We start from the raw sequence: 24,193 nt of genomic DNA on the forward strand, positions 1-24,193 counted from the left end.
GCGTGCTGGGTGTTTTTTATATATATATGTATATATATATATATATATATATATATATATATATATATATATGTATATATGTGTGTGTGTGTGTATATATATATGTGTGTGTGTGTGTATATATATATGTGTGTGTGTATGTATACAGTGGGGCAAAAAAGTATTTATTCAGCCACCGATTGTGCAAGTTCCCCCACCTAAAATGATGACAGAGGTCAGTAATTTGCACCAGAGGTACACTTCAACTGTGAGAGACAGAATGTGAAAAAAAAATCCATGAATTCACATGGTAGGATTTGTAAAGAATTTATTCGTAAATCAGGGTGGAAAATAAGTATTTGGTCAATAACAAAAATACTTTGTAACATAACCTTTGTTGGCAATAACAGAGGTCAAACGTTTACTATAGGTCTTTACCAGGTTTGCACACACAGTAGCTGGTATTTTGGCCCATTCCTCCATGCAGATCTTTTCGAGAGCAGTGATGTTTTGGGGCTGTCGCCGAGCAACACGGACTTTCAACTCCCGCCACAGATTTTCTATGGGGTTGAGGTCTGGAGACTGGCTAGGCCACTCCAGGACTTTCAAATGCTTCTTACGGAGCCACTCCTTTGTTGCCCGGGCGGTGTGTTTTGGATCATTGTCATGTTGGAAGACCCAGCCTCGTTTCATCTTCAAAGTTCTCACTGATGGAAGGAGGTTTTGGCTCAAAATCTCACGATACATGGCCCCATTCATTCTGTCCTTAACACGGATCAGTCGTCCTGTCCCCTTGGCAGAAAAACAGCCCCATAGCTCGATGTTTCCACCCCCATGCTTCACAGTAGGTATGGTGTTCTTGGGATGCAACTCAGTATTCTTCTTCCTCCAAACACGACGAGTTGAGTTTATACCAAAAAGTTCTACTTTGGTTTCATCTGACCACATGACATTCTCCCAATCCTCTGCTGTATCATCCATGTGCTCTCTGGCAAACTTCAGACGGGCCTGGACATGCACTGGCTTCAGCAGCGGAACACGTCTGGCACTGCGGGATTTGATTCCCTGCCGTTGTAGTGTGTTACTGATGGTGACCTTTGTTACTTTGGTCCCAGCTCTCTGCAGGTCATTCACCAGGTCCCCCCGTGTGGTTCTGGGATCTTTGCTCACCGTTCTCATGATCATTTTAACCCCACGGGATGAGATCTTGCGTGGAGCCCCAGATCGAGGGAGATTATCGATGGTCTTGTACGTCTTCCATTTTCTGATGATTGCTCCCACAGTTGATTTTTTCACACCAAGCTGCTTGCCTATTGTAGATTCACTCTTCCCAGTCTGGTGCAGGTCTACAATACTTTTCCTGGTGTCCTTCGAAAGCTCTTTGGTCTTGGCCATGGCGGAGTTTTGAGTCTGACTGTTTGAGGCTGTGGACAGGTGTCTTTTATACAGATGATGAGTTCAAACAGGTGCCATTCATACAGGTAACAAGTGGGGGACAGAAAAGCTTCTTACAGAAGACGTTACAGGTCTGTGAGAGCCAGAGATTTTCCATGTTTGAGGTGACCAAATACTTACAGTATATGTATATGTATATACACATATATATATGTATATATGTATATGTATATATATGGAAACATATACAGAAACATCTGTGCCGAATATGGCCTGGAAGTCCCAAGGTCAAAATGGGAGATGCCCCCAAGGGTGGTGGAGAATGACCGAGCTAAGATCCTGTGGGACTTCCAAATACAGACGGACAAAATGGTGGTGGTTAACCAACCGGACATAGTGGTGGTAGACAAACAGAAGAAGACGGCCGTAGTGATCGATGTAGCGGTCCCGAATGACAGCAACATCAGAAAGAAGGAACACGAGAAGCTGGCGAAATACCAAGGGCTCAGAGAAGAGCTCGAGAGGATGTGGAGGGTGAAGGTAACAGTGGTCCCCATGGTAATTGGAGCACTAGGTGCGGTGACTCCCAAGCTAGGCGAGTGGCTCCAGCAGATCCTGGGAACAACATAGGAGATCTCTGTCCAGAAGATACTGCGCAGGACCCTCAAGCTCCCAGGCCTCTGGTAGAGGACCCGAGCTTGAAGGATAAACATATATATATATATGGCTTCTCTTTTATCCATGCCAATGACTACCTGTCATCCAAAGCAGTTGAGAAATTTTTTTGTAACCAATGCCATCCATATGTTTTCAACAACAAGGTTGCAAAGGTTTTGATAGAGCTCACTGGTTTTATCATTAATATATAGATATTTTATGTAAGAAGTGGTACTCGTCATATCATTGTTAAAATCAAGTGGTATTAGGTCATTATCTTGATTACTGCATGTAATTATATAATGGTAAAGTACAAAATAACTTTTAAATCTCTCAGTGTCAACCCTTCACTGAATTTCCGCACAATGTATCAGTTTGATGTCTGGATGATATAATTACATTAAATTGCTGCCAGACATCTCACTTTCCTGCTATGAAGTATACTATAGTTTCCTCTAATTATCAAATTCCAGAAAGTGACAATTTAATGTGATACCTGGATAAAACTAACCAATTCTGTGATGTATTTATATTAAGAAGGTTACAAGTGTTTTATTGCATAGAAAGGATAGATGTCCATCTTCAAAGCTTGTCCACAAACGAGCCATTACTGTGACATCTGATTAATACTATTAAATAAAAGTCTTTCAGCACTTGAATTGGCAAGGAAGAGGTTTCTCACTAAAAGCAGTCCAGCAAATGATATATTGACCTCATATCTGAATTATATTAAACACCTTTATGATGAAAATATATGGAATAGCTGCCAAACCCCTCTGTGCTGGACAGGATAGAAATTACATCGAATGATATATTGATTTGATATTCAGGTCTGTCAGACAACCACTGGCCACCTGACTAAAATATATCCTGGTACAGAGTTAATATAGGTGTGCAGTTCTGTGTGTCTGTGTGTGAGTGCGTGTGTGGTTTGATAATAATATGGCCACCTGGCCAATGTCAGTCCATCATTCAGCTTTATATGAGCCAACCAATCAAACGGCCTCCCTTCAGGGTCTCCACCTCGGCCCATCCAATCAGCTCCTTCTGCCAAGCAAGAAGGAATGTCACCTGATTAGCATAACGGCAAAAATGAACAGGGTCATGCTGACAGAGCAGTTCTTAATGCCGTGAGTTAGACAGAACTCAGAGGCAGCATTTACACAAAACAGATCCCTTAATGCTGTCAGCCAGTTAGGATTTTCACCAAATGTATAACCATCCCAAAAAATGTGATAAGGAACATCAGCAGACTGGTCTCTAACCTCTTTCAGTGGCCTCTCATCAGCAGATTTCATTATTTAAGGGCATTCCACTGGGTTTTTCACTCAATATTTAATCATCCAATTAATTGCTAACATGACTATCAGCCCTGTATTCTCCAGCCACTGTGCTCTGCTTTTTGTTCAGCAGATTTTGTTATTTAACTACCCCACTGCTTTTAATATCTCAACTATTGTTTCTTAATAAAGTGAACAGCAGTATTACAGTGGAAAGTATAGCAACACAGCACTCTTAGTTTAGTGTGAGAACATCTGCCACATTGAGTTTTGGCTTTTTCCCCACTAAAACTGATGCCTGAGCATTTGATTCTTTTGGTAATTAGCAGCTTGGGGAAGTCTTTTCAGGGAAAATGTTAACATTAGCAATATAATGGACCTTGTGATAAAGAACACAAGATTGCTGATCAAACCATTTCTACTTATTTGACTACTTGCTGTGAAGTATGGGCTGATTTAGTCAACAAACATTCCTGCTAAAAGCTTTCAAGATAAAATGAAGGGTTAAAAATAGTCATCAGTATAAGAGAAACTCTGACTTAAAGGTCATTTCAAATTGATTTCTCTATCAGTACTGTCAGCATTGAGATTAATACAAATAGATACACTCACTTTCAATTCAATCTCATTTATACAGAACCAAATCACAACAACAGTCACCTCGAGGCGCTTTATGTTGTAAGGTAGACCCTGCAATAATGCGTTACAGGGGAAAACCCAACAATCATATGACCCCTTATGAGCAAGCACTTTGGCGACAGTGGGAAGGAAAAACTCCCTTTTAACAGGAAGAAACCTCCGGCAGAACCAGGCTCAGGGAGGGGCTGTCATCTGCCATGACTCACCTGCTGCTTTATTAGGTATATCTGTTCAACTGCTTGTTAAAACAAATTGCTGGTTAACGCTAATCAGCCAATCACATGGCAGCCACATGTATTTAGGCAATGGGGAGAAAAAGTGATTTAAGTGAATGTGGTATAGCCGCTCGTAGTACAGGGGCTATACCAGTGTACTGCACCTACCAGATTCTGCAGGTGGTGGTCTAATAGTGTGGGGGATATTTTCTTAGGGCCCTTTAGTACCAAATTAGAATTGTTTAGCAGCCTACCTGAGTATTCGTGCTGTATGCCAAGTTTCTCATGGCTGTTTCCTGCAAGATAATGCACGATGTAACAAGCCTGAGATGTGCAGCTGACAGATCTGCAGTTACAGTTCTGTGTGGTGCTGTCATATCTATATGGACGAACATCACTGAGGAATGTTTCCAGCACCTTTTTGAATCCGTGTCATGAAGGATTAAGGTAGCTCTGAAAAGAAAAAGGTGTCCAATTTCATACCGGTAGGTGTATGTAATAAACCAGTCATTTAGTGTACATCTATATATTTATGTTTTTAACTCAATAAAACAAGTCCTTCACTCAGAGACAACGTTTCTGTCATAGCAGATAGTATCTGTAATAATTTAGGTTCTGTTTTATGATGAAAACAACTTTTACTCCTTGATTGATTCCTTGGTGATATTGCACACCAGAGACAAATTGTGCACACACGAACATGTTTCCATCATGTACTGGCAGGGAAATTATTTAAGTTACACAAGGACCACTTGTTGGGTTGTGTTTGGTGTTAGACGATACTACACAATTGTTACAAAGACTAGTGATAGAGGAGAGTATTATGGCGAGAAGAGAGATGAAAGGAGAGGAGATTAAAAGGGACAACACTGATACAGGTTGAAAGAGCTTTAATGTTGAGGTGTTGTGAAGTGCACTTCAAAATAAAAGCTGGCACCAAACTACACATTCTGATATCACTTCAATGTTCAACTTTAGTTTTAAAAGCCAATATGAATGCTTCCATTGGTAAGCTTCTGGATCAGGACTTACATCTGGTGTGTGAACCATTCAATGAAAACTGCATTAGTAGCTTGTCATATATAAATATGGCTTGTAGTCCATGAATCCATGTTTTTGTGAAGCCTTAGGCTTTTTTTCTGAACCTGAACCTGTTGATTTTCCCAGAAGCAGTCATTAACAGTAATAGTTTAAATTCAATAACAAGCCAGCTGTGTGCATTGTAGTACCATCGATTTGGTAATAATATAGCTTTTTGTTTGCTCGTTTTCTGGAAATGTGTATTTATGACATTCTTTAAGCTTTTATTGTAGAAAAGTGAAAAACTACTTAACATCAAAAGACCACCTCGAAGGGATATACAATGTACGTAGTGTTATTAATGCCTGTGTGTCCGTGGGTGGGCTTTGTAGTTCAACTTTTTGGAAGTTACCATTCCACTGAATGTCTGTTAGCATCTGAAATTATTACATCATATATCGTATATTGCCATTAGTTCAAATCCTCCACCAACCCGTAAGTTTACTGCGCATTTATCAACCCATATTATGTTGTGTGTATTGTATTGCTGAGCCCACTTCATTTTCCAATTGTCTACTTGAAAACAAAAAAAAATATAGAAATAGAGGAAGTATCCTGAGTCATTTTTAATTAATCGCTGATTTCACTACTGGCAGGCTTGTGGGTACAGGAGGGTGACTGCTTGTTGTATCCATGGGAGCTAACAACTCAAAGCAACTTTTCAGTGAGACTGCATCATTTAGTAGGTACACAGTTAAGGTGAGATTTGTTTACATTTGTGTGTGGGTACATGTGTCCTAGTATCTGTCAGTCACTTCCAGGGTATCTTAAGATGTTAAATTTAATATGTTATACTAGGGCTGCACGATTTTGCATAAAATGAGAATCACGATCTTTTGGCTTAGAATTGAGATCACGATTCTCTCACAATTTTCTTTTCCAATATAAATATTTATTGCACTTATTAACTGCACATCAACTTCTTAACAGTTGAGACTGAACATAAAAACAATAAATAAACATAAAAACAACAAATGTCTCACGTTTTGTTGTTGCCGCAAAATGTTGTACTGCTTGAAATTCCGTCTCCACCGTTGCTCAACGCTGCGTGTATAGAGCAGGTAGTGCAACAATAGAAAAATAGTTGCGGGACGGCACTGCGTAGCGTTTGTCTAGGGTGTTGATCATTTTCCTAAATCCCTCGTTTTGCACAGTGTTGATGGGACCATATCTTTGGTCAGGTGATAAGTGATAGCCTCCGTAATTTCTTTGTGCCTGCGGGAGTTCGACGTGTATAGGGAAGCGCTGTATAAGGTTCCCGTTATTGATGTTTGGGTGGTTGACCGGGACGGATTTTCTCCTGTCACTTTCTCGTCATCCCTGACGTGCTCTCCGTTGTTTTTTCCTGCCAATTTTAGCATCACACGGCACAGCTTCTGTATCACGTGGTATAAGGCTCCGCCCTTGTCATTTGTCAAGCAGGAAGAGTGAGCGCTTGTTTTCATGCAGATTACGTCCCGGATCAAAATGCGGTGCAATCGTTGTCGTCTTTTTTTTTCTTTTTTTTTTTAAATCGTTGTCATTTGGAAATGAGATCGCACATAAGTATGAATCGAGATTGTGATTTTCTAACGATTAATCGTGCAGTCCTATGTTATACTTTAGTAAGCACATCTACTAGATATCACACAAAAGATAGTTAGCTAGCCTGTCTCAACTGAGCAGAAACGCACATACAGATTTGATCAGCACGTACATACACATACAAATTGGTAATATTTGCCTCTGCAGGCAACAGTTTGTGTTTGCTATACAATTTAACAGCATTACCCCTGCATACCTCTAATTTGCTGTCTTCTCGCATATTGCTTTTTTGTTTGTGGACAAGTGAAAGGTTTGTCTGACAGAATTAAATATATACTGTCTCAGTGACAAGTGACAACATGGTTAGTGACCCCTGGAGACAGCAAACTTCACTGTATCGCATTTTCATCTAGTAGCACAGCCACCAGAAATATTGTTAACCAGATGATTTCTGAGGATCTGAAATTTAAATCAGATTTCAGAGCAAGAATACCAGTTGATAAATCCAGTGGCAAAAAGTCATTTACTGTATAGCATGAAGTAGTGCTTACACTGTTAAATCTAAGGCTCTGTCTCAGCTTCAGCCTGTGAAGCTGTATAAAGAGTAGAGGTAGAAGGTGTTGAAGAGGACAGTTTAATATAAAAACAAGCTTATATTGTGGAAATGTGACAGTGGATGTTACTTGGGGCATGAAGCTGTCAGTGTACTAGGCAAGCTGGTTTGAAATGGCAAATTGAGCTGACTGTCTGCTATCTTTATCCCATCAGAGAAGCCACCAGTCCTGTACAGTTCATCAAATACTATCCTCGTCTCTTTTCTTGTTTTTTTTTTTTTTTTTAAATATCAACAAAATGTATTTATATGTATGTAAGGCACATAAAAGGCTGTAGTAGATAAAATAATACTGAAAGGTGCATATTGAGATTTGCAAAGAAAGAGAAAGCAGTAGTAGTGTCATAAATGCCATAGAGACAAAGGCTGCTGTGGTATTGATCAGTACAAAAAGGCCTTCTGAGATGATCCGCTCTATGTAGTTCCTCCCAATGTTGGCTTTGCATCTATTTTGTTTCTGAAAATCTTCTCTCTCACGCTATCTCTTGTTTTCCTTAATAGATATTGATTTTGTTTTGGGTACATGCTGCAATTTCTTTCTTTGCTTACATTTTGTGCCAATTTGCTTCTTCTGTTCAGATAACAGCTTCTGTTTCTTTACTCTCGCTCTTTTCTCTCTGTCACAGTGTTTGAAGTAAACCTATCTTTCCAGATGACAGCAGTGCAAGTGCAAATCTCTGTGTGCAAGTGCAGACGTACATGTCTGCGTATGCATGGTGTCACTGTGCAGTGCAAGTTTAGCAGAGTGACAGTGATGTCAGACACATAATGATTTCCTATTGGCTCGCAGCCCCCGAGGCCTAACGACCCGTTATTGATCTGACCAATTAGCATTCACACCTTTAATTAATACTGAAGCCTGATGTTTGCACACAAGCAAACTCTCTCTCTCTCACACACACACACACACACACACACACACACACAGATACAGACTTTTAATTAACAGTAAGAAGAGGGGTGGCTGTGAGAAGAGATAAGAGAGGAAGAAAGGGACAGAGGTAGAAGTGAAAGATGAATGTGTGAAACAGAGAAGAAAACTACAGGAAGTAGAAAGCTGATCAGTACTCTTACTAAAATCAGTGCAGGACTCTGACATAAGAGCTAAGGCTAAGACGGAGCTTAATGGTTTACTGATTTTTAGTAATACACGCAAGCTTTTCTTCATGCACTGAGAAAATTGTTATTACTTTTGCTTCTCTGTGTTTGCTATTTTGTGTGGTACTTGATGCAGTTCAGTCTGTGTAACATATTTCTTTTAACTGCAGTGAAGTAAATAATCACTGTGCTGGACACGAAGATAATCCACCAGCTATACTTCTCAGCAAAAAGCATATCAAAGAAATCCTCATAACACACAGTGTGTTCCTTTAGCAATGTATCACCATCATCTACAGTAAGTCACTTCAATAAAAGAAAACGTGTCCGTTTCTTGTGTTGCCTGTGTCACTGGACGGTTTACTATTTTGTTTGATCAAGTCTGCTCGAGCATATTTGTTCCAGTCAGAGTCAGCCCTTTTAGGTCAGATCAAATGATAGCTGATGCTGCAGAGTACTGCTTTAGTAAAAGAAAAAAGAAACAAAAGAAGCAACCGCAAACAAACTAGAACTGGATTATGTTCATTTCCGACGCCCACAGCCTGTTAAAACAGGATACATTTTGAGGTAACAGGTGTGTGTGTGGCATGTTTTCTTTTTTCTTTATATGTATGTGTGTCAGTCTAATGAAGTTCTGTTGGCAGGATGTCTTTAGGGAGATATCTAATGGTTTATTGAACCAAACCTCAGAGAAACATTGATCACAGCATCAAGGAGTTACACCCACATGGACTCAAAACACACACACCAATCCTTGTATATGCACGTGCGGTGACATGCACGCAAGAGGCCCACACACAAACACTCACGCTAGAGTGCACGTGAACGACCACACACACACACACACCGGTGAAGTGGAGGTAAAGAGCTTATAATTGACATCCCCATGTTTCTTTGTGAGCAGTCAGACTGCTGTCATTATCTGCTCATTCAATTACATACAGGGAAATTGCAAGCCTGGAAAAAAACCTAAGCACATCTTTTCAACTAACATTTTTAGATGGATACTCCATCCACAAAAATGAGGTAATTGTGTTGGACAGGGTTATTGTCTACCCTCAAAATGAATAACTTGTTTTACCCTGCCACATTAAATTGCATCCTCCCTTGGATGGGTCTAATTCTGGCATATGGAAATTTGTAGTCAGCTGCAATATATTTCAAAGGAAAACCAGGCTACTCACTATATCTGCTTATTATGAATGCGGGTTCTTCTTAGTAGTGTTGATTAAATATTATGTCCAATAATTGCATCTACAGCGGCCCCTTTAGTGATATATATGTGATATTTACTGAGCAGTATCGTAAAAAGTAGACGAAGAAGGAGGCATTAATTTAAGCCTAACTACTGGAGAACCCAAAGTTTTCACACCGCCATCCACTCCAGTAATATATCATCATTACTGTGATATTTTAATTGCCAAATAATCAGGTTATGGTAAATTCTGTATCAGAACAGCATTTATGCAGGCCAGCATATGCAACATTTATGGTCAGACAGTATACACTGACACTGGCTGCTGGAAGCTACTTCATGATCTCAATGAACACAGATAATTATTGTTCAGCCTGAACATCAAGGCACCACTATCGCAACCCTCACAGCAGCTTTTACCTTTAGGGAGAGTGGGGTGTGTGCTTGATTGTTTGTGTTCTGGGGTGTAATAAACCCAGAGAGACATTAGTGGTCTGTTGCTCTGAGTCCATAATCTCTGATCTACACTAGAAGTTACAATCATTAGCAACACAGTTGTGTGTATTAACTGATCTTCACAGCTGCCAGATGAGCTAAAGCTTTGAACAACTGTTAGTTTATCTGAGAGCTCTCCATTTTTCCCGCTTTAACTCTGCCTCACAGTCTCTCTGTCTCCCTCTGACATGCGCGCACACACACACACACACACACACACGTTCTGCTACCACTTTGCCCCACGATAAATGTTTTCAGAAGTAATCAGACTTGGGCTATTTTACACATTTGTTGTGAAGTGCACTCACACAACCCAAAAGTAAATTTAAAATGAAAAGAAAATCTTAGCTTTTTAAAAAGATCTTACTATTATCTATTAAGGTAATATTTGAGATAGCAGCAGGCCTAGTACATTTATGAAGTCATTATTTGTAGGACGCTTTCAATTGAAAGATGACTATCCTGAATCCTAAGCCCTATATTTTGTCAATTCAGTTCGTAGAGCCATTCATTTTCTTCACTGCTTAAGCCGTTAGTGTTATGTATTAGATAAGAATTATGTAATGTGATGGGGTTTGAGTACTAGCTGAAATTATTAAAGCGCAACAGCCTTGGATTGTATATTTTAGACCATTATTAGGCTGTACAAATAGGATCAAAAAAAGGTTACATTAAAAACACATAGAAAAGAAAAGAGGTAGCATGTGTATCCCCAGGCAGCATGCACTTTGCACTCTTGTCATCTGTTCTATACAATTTGTGAAATGAAGCTTAGTGTTGACAGCGCTGGTGCAAGAAAGCCCTTAGCACAAATTGTGTGTGTGTGTGTGTGTGTGTGTGTTTGTGTGTTTTTCCTTATACACTCAAATTACACAATGTATGTCAGTAAAGCTTTTCAACTTGAATCTTCAAGATCTGATGTGTAACTTAAGTGCTGTCTTCCTTGTTTTAGCGTTGTAACTCATAGTTTGGAAGACCATTGTGGCCATCTCATCACCCAGTTAAAACCAAGCAGTTCATCTTTTAACACACATGACCTGCCTTAAAGCTTGCTAGTGCCCTAGTCTTCTCTATTATATGCAACAGTGACATTACAGAAGACATTAAATGATTTGTTAACACATATTTTTGCTTACTCTTACTCTGACATTATATCAACCATGTTAGTTACTAACAATATTAGAACAACTAATTATCCTGTGTATTGTGTCTGTTTTAATTGTTAGAGTACAATGAAAGAGTATGTAGGGCATCTACTGAAATGTAGCCTTTTTTATTTCATGCTTGGCTTACATACTTGCCCTCTGTTTCATTAAGTGCATCTGTTCAACTGTTCTATATAGCAAACAGCTAATCAGTCAACCATATGGCAGCAGCTTAGTGCTTTTAGGCATGCAGGCTTCGTGAGATCACCTGCTGAAGTTCAAAACAAACATACTTGGAGAAGAAAGGTGATTCAAGTGACTTTAAATGCAGCGTTGTTGTTGGTGACAGACAGCTTGGTCTTCAGGAGCTGTTGATCTACAGGGATTTTTCATCGCTAGGATTTATAGAGAATGGTCTGAAAAATATTCAGTAAGCAGTGCTTACTCAGTAAGTGGAAGGAAAAAAATGAAATGAAAATGCCTATTTGATGCCAAGGGTCAGAGGAGAATGGCCAGGCTGCTTGGAGCTGATAGGAAGGCCAGAATAACTCATCCATTTGTTAGCGCCAAGGTGGGCAGAAGTGTAGCTATGAATACACAGCACATCAGTTTCAATTAAATTCAATTTTGTTTGATTTATACAGCGCAAGTAATAGTCGCCTCAAGGTGCCTTATATTGTAAGGTAAGGATCCTACAATAATACAGAAGAAAAGAACCAGATGACCCCCTATGAGCAAGCACTTGGGAACAGTGGGAAGGAAAAACTCTCTTAACATAAAAAAGAAACCTCCAGCAGAACAAAGCTCAGAGTAGATCCAGTAGAGCACTTTTGGGATACAATGGAACAGGACATATGCATCATGGATGTGCAGCTGACAAATCTGGAGCAGGTTTGTGCTACCCTGTCATGTATGGACGAAAATCAAGGTGTCATCATCTTGTTGAATTTAAGCCATGAAGAATTAGGAAAGTTCTGAAGGCAAAAGCCGGGACTACCTAACAGAATGGCTGATTCGCAGATCCAATGGAGATATAAACCAAATTTGCTTTCTATTTACTCTCTCTATTTTATAAGTATTTGCATGCCAGGCTGGCGTTTGATATCAGTGCACATTCAAACAGCCAAAATGCCAGTTCTGGCTCAGAAAACTCTATGTTGGGTACTGAACTGCTCATGTTAGAGAGAAACCACAAATGAAGGTCTCTGGTGTAAAGTCTAATGGCCTACCCATACAAAACATTAAAGAAAATCTTTCTAGCTCTTTCTCAGTTGTATTTTCAATTTTGCTGGATTGCTTTCCAAACATGGCTCTGTCTTAGTCCCTTAGGAGGCAATTAAGCTACCAATGTACTTTTGCAACATGATTAGAACAGACAAATAGTGCCAACATCATCAGGTTGTCAGTTTCACCAAATGCAGAGCTGCGGAGTACTTATGACACTTTCAATATTAAGTGGTCATGTAATCACAACTCAAGTGGATGATTGCTGCAGGATAAAGGTGAAAATGGCCATTACCCTTACACAAACACTGCAGAGCTAGACTCCAGTTCCTATTACTGAGAGGTTTAAAATATATATATATGTGTATATATATATATATATATATATATATATATATATATATATATATATATATATATATATCTGATTTCTTTTATTAAATTACCAAAATATAAGCGAATATGTGATTAAAAGTAAACAATAATGATAATAAATAAATTTTAAAAAAAATCTGCCATAGACTTGCTGGTCAATTTTAAATGGCTGTATCTGTAGATGGCATCTCTTACCACCACACATACTTCTCTGAATGTAAAATGTATGTTTTTATTAAGGTCTAGGTCATCATCAACCCCAAGCCTATTTATTTTGACACAGTCAGATTGCTTTCTTTGTCACCTTATTGCCAAGACTGTGGAGAACAGTTTTAAACAAAGATAAAAATTACATATTTTTAGGACATAATTTAGGATTAGGGTTATCACCAATGATGAGTTGGACCCGAGAGGGTTCAGACAATCTAGTCTCACAGCTTGTCATTTTGACCAGGAAGTGAAATACATATAAATACAGGCCATTTACCATTTACCAATGAATGTGAAAATGAATGGCTCGTTTTGTTGCTAGCGGTTCGCCACCGAGAGTCAGTTTGAGGCTGAAAAGGGAATTTGTCTGGAAAAGATCTTAGTCCTACCCCCTGCTGTTCCTCACTTTGGACTGTGGCTGGTAATAGCTGGAAGAGGCCAGAACTGCTGGTACTTGTTGTTCCATTTCCATTATCATATATCATGTCAACTCTCTTCTCTTCGCCATCACAAACGTTATATAGAAGTGTGTGTGGTGGGGGGTGGAGGTGAGGGGGTTACCTTAACTACTCTTTTAAAACAGTGCCCAGCTGTGAACTTCACTTTAGCTCCTTTTGTTTATCACACGCTGTAAGATTTTATTACAAGGACCTACATAGCAGCTGCTTTAACACACACATATACACTGTATAGAAATAAATGTAGTTGATACCTACATATACTATAGTCACATAAACAGAAAAGCTTTCTTCTTGGTGTATAACCACATCAAGGAGAAAACTTTTACCATTCATCCCATCACTCTTTGTATTTGCTCAGCTTCTGCTCAGCACGATTCTTTTAACTGCTTTTTTTTCATTCTTTTAATGCTTTTATAGAGAAAGGTGTCACATTTTTCAAATGGTGGATATCTCATCTTGGCATTAATCTTTTCATATTAAAAAGCACAAAGCCATGTAGAATAATTTCACATTATCCCATTCGTGATTGTTAAGCTGTCATAGTTAGAACTTCAGAAAATAACTCGAATCCTAGTATGACAGTTACTTGACAGCTCTGCAGAAACTTTCTAACAATACAGGGATTGTTTGGTGGGAAAGGTTCCACTGTCAATATTATAAATATATGGATGTATTATTTTTGAACAAAATGGGCAAAAACACGTCTGACATTTTTCAACCACAACATTGGATTATTTCCAAAACTACCACATAACCCCTTAAAGTTTTTGTTTGTACAATCAAGGACACATTAACAATTTCAATCACATACCTGCTTGCGACTCTGATGCATGCTACCACAAGCAGCATTTTATTTTAGAATTAAGATTATAATCGTTTAATTAATCCAGACAGATGTACATGGAGTGCTGTCAAAAGTCTTGAGCAACCCGTCATTTCTATATAAAGTGCAGCAATTTATGAAAACATAGTGTGTACACAGCCTGATCTCTGTTAAGCAAGGTTTCTTACAATCTGTTTGAGCAACCTTTAGGAATAGTTCTCCGGGCTTCTTGGAGAACATGCAAAGCTCTAAAACGATGTTTTGGATGTTGGCTGCCTCTTGTTCCATTCTCTGTCAACATGATCCTGCTCTGCTTCAGTAACGTTGAGGTCCAAGCTCTGTCGAGGTCAGTCCATTGAGAGTTTTCCATTGTGCGCTTTTTTAAAATTTGTGTCCAGGTACACTTTTATTGCATTGGCACTGTGTTTGGGATAAATGTTGAAAAATGAAGCTGTTGCCAATTAGATGCTTTTCAGATAGTATTACATGGTATTAAAATCTAACTGTATGTTTCTGTGTTCATAATTCCATAATTTTGACAAAATCCCCAACACAATATACTGAAATACAGCACCAAACCTTGACAGAGCCTCCGCTGTGTTTTACAGATGACCGTATCACTGATGTACCTCTCTACTGGCCTCCTCTGTACATACTGACAATGATTATGTGAATCAAATATATAAAAACGAGGGATGACTCGTGATCTTTGCATGCTATTGTAGATTATAAAATAATCTAAAATTGAATGGATAACAAGTGTAGTACAATATAACATTATTTTTTATTTTTTTTATTTTCAAATCCTCTTCCTTCAGTAGCAAGGGCAGTTTCACAGAAGGGTTATCTGTCATGATCCTGGGTCCTTTTGACCCAGCGTTTGTGTACTCTGTTCTGCCCGTGTGTTCCTGTATCTAGTCCGTGTTTTTTAGTTTGTGTCCTTTCATGCGTAGTTCCTGTTTTATTGTGAAGGTCTGCGTCTTATGTGAGTGTTTTCAGTTTGCCTCCCTAGTCTCGTCACGTTAATCACTCCCAGCTGTGTTCCCCACCTGTGTGTAATCTCCCTGTGTTCTCTGAGTGTATTTAAGTTGTGTCTTCTGTCATAGTAGTTGCTGGTTCGTCTGTGTTGTTTCCCCTCGGTCTCCCTGCATCTCTCCTTGTGTATTTCCCCGGACCTCCTTGCATCTTCGTTTGTGGTTTGTTTTGTTAGTTTTACCCAGTTTAGGTTCCAGTTTCATGTTCCCAGTGCCTTTGTTGTTTGTTTTTCCCTTCGTTAATAAATACTCACCTGCACCAGAGCTGCCGCGTCCTGGTCCTAAATATTCCACACGGCTTGCCTCGGCAATGACATTTAACTCCAGCAATTCTAAACCCGTCTCATTTATTTGGTAATGGCAACCTATTGCTGCAGACAGGAAACTGCCAATCACATTTTGCCAAGCTGTATCAGAATGCTAATGTACGCCTCACGTGCACGTTACAGAAAATTTGACATGAAGAAAAGGATGTATTCAGAACGTCACCTTGTGCAAAATAAAGGTTTGGAAAATAAATGTGCAAAACATTCACGCTGATCTTTAAAAGTAGTAACAACATGTATATTCTGGGCCTGTTATATAAAACTATTTTCTTGTGTTTTTTTTATTTATTCATGATTGCTTAATAGTGCCTCTGCTTGGATTAGAGAAACAGATTAAACAGATAAAATGTGTTTGTTGTGTAAAGTGGCAGCATGATTAAACTGTCAGGAGAGGCACACTGTATCATACAGTATGGTTTATGATGTACAACTAAGGCTGTAAAGTGGTGTTAACTTATTAGACAAAAAGTGTTTTATGATACAAGTCCTTCACAAGTCTATAAAAAGAGTTGGTCACAGTGATAAATGAATCAAACTGACAGGCAACTGACTCGGAAGTTGACAGGCGGTAAATCTAAGTGCCCCAGAAGAGACACCTGATTGTTACAGAACTCTCTAAAAACAAAATCTTTTTGTGTTATACATCTTAAAAAAAACTTCAAAATCACATTTTTGGTTTATTTTTTATTTTTTGCCCTTTAATCTATGTATATGATTTCTTACCACATATTCTATGTTTTGCATTCAAGCATTTTACCTTCTACTGTACTCTGTTCAGGTCTGAAACTCAGTTCATCTTGTAAAAAAAATTACTGCTGACTGAGGTGTAAAACCTCTGAACTCCATGAATCACCCCCCCGTCTCTGTGCCTCTGTTTTCCTGTCTTGCTCTCTGTCCCCCTCGCCCACTTCACTGTCCTTCACTCCCCCTCACCAGTCTTCCAGTCTGCAGTGCCATTTGTCTCACTAAAAAGTCTAAAAGCATGGCAGCATTCTCTCGTGCTTTTTACCCTCTGCTCAGTTCTTTCCTCCCCACCTCTTCCCCTCTTTCTTGTGCTCTCTGTACTTGGACTCGGCTGTAATTGCTTATCTAGGGAGAAATAAAAGCCAGGTAAATGGTTACATGTGTGAGAATGTGTATGTGTGGTAGAAAGAGAGAAACTGTATAGTCCTTTACATGCAGGCCTTTGAATGTGTGTGTGTGCGTGTGCGTGTGCATGTGTGCGTGTGTGTGTGTGTATGTGTGACAAATGCAGATAGTTCTACAGATGGCCCATAAAAGCAGCAGCTTGTAATGAAGCAACTGAGACTGAAATCATGGTTATGGTAAACTGGGGAGAGACTGAGATAGCGAAAGAGAAGCAGAGATAGCTAAAGAGAGAGAAATGAGAGGAAGAAGAAGTGTGGGTATGAGAGAATAAATAAGAGAGGGCAGGCAGCAATAAACCACTGTGAAGAGCGTGGCATAGCTGCTGGCTACTGAATAAACTAGTGTAATGAAAGTGTGTGATGTTCACAATAAACTAGGTAGGAAAGAATGAAAGGAGGAACAGGGAGATGGACATAAGGGTTGATATATTAGTATGGATAAAACAAGGGAGAAATAGAAAGGAGGGAGGTGTTGTCAAAGGTTTTTTGTTGAGGATAAGGTAGTAAGGGAAGAGAAGGGGGGAATCGATGGATGGAGGTGCAGAGAAGGAGAGGGGTAAAAACAACAGAAGTGGGAATGAAAGCCTAACAAGACAGCAGAAACAGATGGAGTAAAGAAGCTGGACAGAAAATAGTAATAGTGAAAATGGCAAAGGGGGAAACAGTGCAAAAAGATAGATAAATGGAAAAAGTGATGGAGATACCAGTCAAGCTCCAAGTAGCTAAAATGGGAAACTGTTTGTTAGCGTGTGCCCTGGATTGCACTCTGGACCACCAATGTTAATGTTTGTGTGTGTGTTTGGATGAGAGTAAATGTGTGCCTGATAGGATGCTCAACAACAACAAACATCCTGACACCAAGTGGGGCCATGCTGACTGGTAAAATCGATAGGCCAACGGGTCGCAACACTAGGCCAACCTGACATCCAATCACAGTACAGCACAGGGGTTCGCCACAGTGATGGATGACCATGGTTGTGTGTGTGTGTGCGCATGTGCGCTAATGTCCAAGTGTGTCTTGTTAGTGTGTGTTTCCCTGTCACTGTGTGTGTGGAGATAAGGAGAATGGCAATTAGAGGTGTGTGTGTCAGGGAGCTGGCAGGCAGACTTAATGACATGTACACATGCATATACGCATTTAAGAGATATGATAATAACAAAAAGAAAGCTGACAGGTTTATTTTAAAGGAAAATGAAAAGACAGGTTGATTGTGGCCACATAAAAATTCCAAATATAAATGTCCACATAATCACCCGCACTGTGGCTAAAGGGGAAGGAATGGGATGTAATTGAAAAGGTGTGACAGTAAAGTCATTTTATAAATGAATCTATCAGCCGGCCAATTCAAGAGTCATATCATCTGTTCATTTACTGACGTTAAATCTCCTCTACCTGCTTTGTGAATAGTAATTACAAATTATTGCAGTTAGTATGACAGAGAGCTCCCTGCTGCTGTACTAGAGCTTTTTACAAACTTATTTTGGGTATTTTTGCAGTTCGAGGAGTAAAGTGAAAGATTTCCAGAGTTTCTCGTGACATTTAAAGAATACGTGTTGCTATACTGCCACCTCTCATTTGGGAGCATAGTCTTCCTCACCACTGCTGTTGATTTCTGTTTTTCTCATCTTTTCTCTCTTCCTTTAACATTTTGCTTTCTTACCTTTTTTGCTCTCCGTGTCTTAGTAGTTTCATAGTTCTATCTATCATGCTGGGCATCCTGCTCCTTTCCCTCTCTGCCCCACCACCCTCACCAATCCACAGTTCCCTCTCACCCCTATCTGTCTAGTTCCTGCTCCCCCTCCCTAACCCCGCATCTGTCTGAACTGTTTCATAGTTGTATCAATCAAGTTCAAACAATAAGACCAGAGTTGCTCCCTGTGCGCCCATCTACTTCCTGTTTTATGGCTTGTAATACCCCTTCTCCCCCTGTCTCGCTCTCTCACTCCCTCTCGCGCTTGTTTGTGCGTCTGTGTTGGCGGATGTTTATAAGCCTACAATTGTGCATACGTCTTTGGCACAGAACTGCAAATTAAGCTAGCGGGAAGAGGGGGGATTGAAAAGAAACTTTAGCATTTCCGCCCTTTCTCCGAGGCTGAATTTTCTCTTCTTTGATTGCAAAGGCAATCCAACTGCCCATTTACAGCCATCGTGCTCGGCAGTATGTATTTGTAAAGACCAGTAGGCTCCCAGCTATGTCTGTGCTTGGCGCAATACTCTGGAATAGGCTGTAATGGAGGTATTTAAACTGCATCACCACAATGCAAGTGTCTTGCTTTTCTGACCCCAGAACTGTTTTTAATGACAGACGCAATGGGACCGGGCTGTAACACCATGTCTACACAGAAGACACAGTGTGAGCTGCACATTAGCAGAGCAGCAGCAGCTCTGATTCAGTCACAGTATTGAGCTGTGGGTCACCTGTGTTTTGAAAGCCCTCAGAGCACAACATAAAATAAAATAACCATTGGTGAGACCGTGTGTGTGTGTGTGTGTGTGTGTAATATACGGGAACTAGAAGCAGAAAAAAACTGTTTGGATTATGGGGGTAAGCATAACTGAAAGGTTCACCCGGACTGATTGAAATTGATCGTCTGTTTAGTTAGATGTGTGTGTGATCTGACAGACTGAATTACATGCATCACTATGGCTGTGGCTACATTGTAGCTTGCCATCACCAGTGTGTGAATGTGTGTGTGAATGGGTGGATGACAGGTTGTGTAAAGCGCTTTGGGGTCCTTAGGGACTAGAAAAGCGCTATACAAATACAGGCCATATAAAAAAGTGGCTGAGCATATTATCTGAGTGATGGCTGAGATAGAAAAATGTATATTTCAATATTTTAATCAAATTAATCCCAAAACAAAACTGATAAAAGCCTTCATCTTTCTCTTTTTCTGTTATCTTTTGCAGAACTGCACAGTTCATCTTGTGGAAACCCTGGTGTCCCACCCAAAGCGGTGCTAAGTGGTGGAGGAAGATTTGCAGTGGGAGACAGTGTGCGGTACAGCTGTGTCCCTGGTTATGTCTTAGATGGTCATGCGACACTCACATGCATCACCAATGCCGGAAATGCCGCCGTCTGGGACTTTCCCGCTCCCATTTGTCGAGGTACGGACTCCACGTGTTTTTGTGTTGTGCGTGTGCAGGCGCGTGTTTATGTGTGTGCATGACTAGATGTGAAGAGTTTTTGTCCAATTTGAAAATAAATTCAAAATCGACCTCTATTTTCAAGATCTTACTACTATACATGTGTCAAATGAAATGGAAAAAAAAAAAGCTGAAAATGTTCAAAAAGACTCAAGCAATCTTCAAGATAACAGAAATGTTGACCTCTATGTGGAATTTTATGGGGAAAAAAGCTCTTCATATATTTATGTGTACTGTGTTTAAGTGTCCCTGAGAGAAACAGGAAAACAGACAGACTGCATGTATGTATGTGTGCAGGCACAGAGTGACGCAGGCAAGAGTGTGTAAAGTGTGCATATAGTGCGTGTGTGTGTGTGTCAGATCAGTGTGTGGAAGTTTACTGAAGTAGAAGTTTTTAAAATGTTTTAATTATTGCTGTATGCCACACTGCAGCATTTATGTGAATTTATAGCAGACATGCACAGTTTGCTTTAAACATAAAAAATTAAGTGAACAACTGGAAAAACCTGAGTTTGGAGTTTAGGTGTGATTTTTTTTTTAATGCAATCCTCTTGATGACTTTGGTTGACTCAGGAAATGACACAATGCATGTCCAAAAAAGATTTTGAATATTTCCTTTAAGGTCCAATTTATAATTAAACATCTCAGATTGTTTTAAACTTGATCAAATCATATAGGGAGGTAATAATATCTATGTTAACCTGCCAGGGATTCCAGGAAGAGCATGTTTGGCTACATCTGGCACACTAACATGATCCAGGTTTTTATGTTACTCAGTGTTCTCCCTCCCCCCCCCTCCCCCCTTTTTTTTTTATTTATAAAGTTTTGCACATGTAATTTGACATATCAGGCCCAATACAGCAAGTACCAACCGATACAAAGATATATATCAAGAGAGATTGTGCCATTAGAATTCGGATGATAACAATAAAACAGAATAAAGAAAAAGAAGAAAAAAAGGGGAAAAGGAAGAAAAACAAAAAACAACAACCCACACACAGAAAACAACAACAAAAAACCCCAAAAAACCAAAACAACCCCACCCCCCCAAAACCAGAACAAAAGGGAACCCCATGATACAAGTGTTTTCAATGAGTTAAAGTAAATGATAAAAGGCTGCCACATCTGTGAGAACTTATTAACATTTCCTCTGAGTCTGAATTTTATTTTCTCCATTTTAAAGAGAACATAACATCTTCCAGCCAACGTGATCGGGCTGGAGTGTGAGGAGCTTTCCAAGACAGCAAAATTCGGCGTCGTGCCAGCAGTGAAGTGAATATATATATATAATATCCAGTTGCTTACGACTAAGGTTTAGGGTGGCATCTTCAGAAACACCAAAAATGGCAACTAGTGGGCATGGTTTGAGAGTAACGCTCAAAACATGAGAGAGCACTTCAAAGTAAAAAGTCCAGTATAATTGAAGTGATGGGCAGGCAAAAAACATACGAGTTAAATCACAGGGGGAGGTGTTGCATCTGTTGCACAGGTCAGGAATGCCGGGGTATATTTTAGATAGTCTAAATCTTGAGAAGTGTAATCTGTATACCGTCTTAAACTGAATAAGGGCGAGTCTTGCACATGAGGCTGAGGAATGAATTTTGTCAATTACTTTGTCCCAGTAACCTTCAACAAACTGAAGACCCAGTTCCTGTTCCCAACTCGAAGCAATTTTCTTGGTTGAGTAATTGCTTGATGCCATAATTAAAGTATATATTTGTGATATTAGAGCCTTACTGTGAGGCTTCAACTGGAATAAGTCTTCCCACCAAGGCTTGAGAGGCTGACTTGAAAACTCTAGCAAGATAGAAGATGCACAGTGTCTTATTTGAAAGTAGTGGAACAAATGGTATGAGGGCAAATCATACAAAGGACAAGTCCTCAAAGAATGACTTAAAGTCCGCTAGCAATGCAGCTCTATGCTCCTCAAGCATTAAGCTAATCTCGGCTGCAGTTACAGGTGCCGCAGATGTCGAGGTTTCTCGGTCTCGGTCTTGTTTGCCCTTTGACTTTGACATTCTTTGGATCTTCAGTAATCGACAAAGGCAAAAGACATCCAAAACTGGGATTCAAAATCTCAAAGAAGTAGGTTCGTTAGGTAAATGCTGAGCCGAGTAGCGGAGCGGACCTAAAACACGTCTACCCAGTAAACGCCATTACCGGAAGTTCCCATGTTACTCAGTGTTCTTTGTCCCTCCTTAAATGTACAGTGGACACTGTTGCTGTAAATTGTGTAGAACCTGCAGATCCCTAGCTGCTGACAGCTCATTATTTTACTTTGCCAATCAATGTTGTTGAGTCCCAATGGCTCTTGTTGTCCCTCATTTATAAAACTTTGTGTTGAAAGTTCATGGAAAAGGCAACATAGACACACTTTTCTTGGCAGTTTGAGGAACTAAGGCAATAGTATATCTGAGGTACAATTGACAGTTCAAAGATGTTTCCATATATGTGCAGCCTTAGGAGACCTGAATCAAAAGCACTCTGTTTGTGTCATTATTGCTGGAGTTATCTACTGAGTTCATATTTGCCGTGGGTCCTAATTAAAAATATCACACACCATCATTTAGGCAGGGGCACTCTGTCACTCATTTTAAAGGACCCAGGCACAGGCATGAAACTAAGTTATTTTATCTATATAATATTTAGATATTGGTTAATTGGGTACACGAATACGTAAGTATAAGTATAAAAGTAAGTATAAGGCCACTTACTTTTGTGAGGGCGTTGTGGTGTGGAAAGAGAACCCAAACACAGGCCTCGCAGGCAGATTGAGGATGTGGATGGTGTTTATTATAAATGTATGGTGAACATAACATGAGACGGGCGGACGGACGGGCTGAATGGCTGGCTGGGCTGAAGTGAACTGAAATGAAAAACTCACACACACAATTGACGATGACAAGACAGTGAACTGCGAGAAACTGAGGGTTTAAATACACTGGCTAATGATGATGATAAGAGACACGTGAGAACACAGCTGAACTGAACAGAACATAATGCATAATGCTAACATAATAAAGCAGGAAACGTGAAAACTAAACCGTGACAAAGTAAGAACTGAAAACACTGGGTCAACAACCCAGGAACCCTGACAACGTTTTAATAAAATATACATTTTCTTTTTTTTTTGTGATCAACATTTTATTGATTTAAAACGGGGTTTGGGGGGGGGGGGGGGGGTACAGACATATACAGCACAACTGTAAACTGCAGTAGCAAAGCAAACATTAGCAAACAAGGCATAGGGACAGCAAAGAAAAGACACAAAAACACAAAGTTTAAAACCAATTATTGCCTCTTCCAGGAGATAACTCTGGATGAGAAGATTTTCCAAGCGTCAACAGTCGTGGGTCGAGCTTTATTTAATTTTGCTGTGGTATGTTCAAAACCAATAACACGGATAGACATAGTCTCCAGAATGATTCCATACAAATGTCAGGACAGAACCATTGCTTTGTAATAGTCTTCTTTGCAGAAAATATAAATTTTTTTGAAGTTGAACATCAGGGTAATGTAGGCACAACAGTAACTCACTGGAGTAAAAGTCACTCCACCTTTCATTACTGAGATTAAAATCTATTATTTGTTCATTTTCAAACTCTATATAGGCCCCTATATTTTCAGTGACAGGTATAATCCAGAAAGACCTGTCATTTTTCAGAGATTTAGCTGCAACGGAGGAGTTATATTTCGCTATATATTTCAAAATGTTTTGCATTCACACAGCCCAGCATCATCACACTTTCTCTTTCCTTCACTGTTGAAAGTATGCATTCACTGTGGTACTACTACTAATATTGGTTTTATCCAATCAGATAATATATCTCCAGTTTTCATCAGGCTTCTTTTTTAAAAAAAAGAAAATGATTACAATTATACAGTTTTTATTTTGATAGACAACTGACAGATATAATCCTCAGTCAAGGGCTTATGGCCTGTATTTTCCATATAGTCCAGTCTTAATGTCATGCTTTTTTGATTTTTCACGAGAGGAAACATTCAGTTTGTCAACTTAATTATAGGGAGATAATACTGTTATGATTATCTGACATTTAAGTCATATTGTACATTGTTGTACCTTACAGTGTAGCCTTATGTGCATGGTTAATTTGTCAGAGGTAAGTTA

At 39.5% G+C, this 24,193-nt stretch overlaps 1 protein-coding gene across 2 annotated transcripts in view; it reads left to right on the plus strand.

Annotated features, from left to right (window-relative positions):
• csmd3b (CUB and Sushi multiple domains 3b) overlaps positions 1-24,193 on the plus strand; it is a 421,680-nt gene that overhangs the window by 158,483 nt on the left and 239,004 nt on the right. For both annotated transcript variants that reach the window (XM_085261673.1, XM_085261674.1), the window contains exon 4: positions 19,828-20,025. In XM_085261673.1, the coding sequence (XP_085117799.1) occupies positions 19,828-20,025 (198 nt within the window). The remainder of the gene's footprint in view (positions 1-19,827; positions 20,026-24,193) is intronic.

The sequence above is a fragment of the Mchenga conophoros genome, linkage group LG22 (assembly GCF_057382185.1).
Source record: "Mchenga conophoros isolate Kocher_MC1m ecotype Shallow Benthic linkage group LG22, M_conophoros_male_GT1.1, whole genome shotgun sequence".
Taxonomy (NCBI): domain Eukaryota; kingdom Metazoa; phylum Chordata; class Actinopteri; order Cichliformes; family Cichlidae; genus Mchenga; species Mchenga conophoros.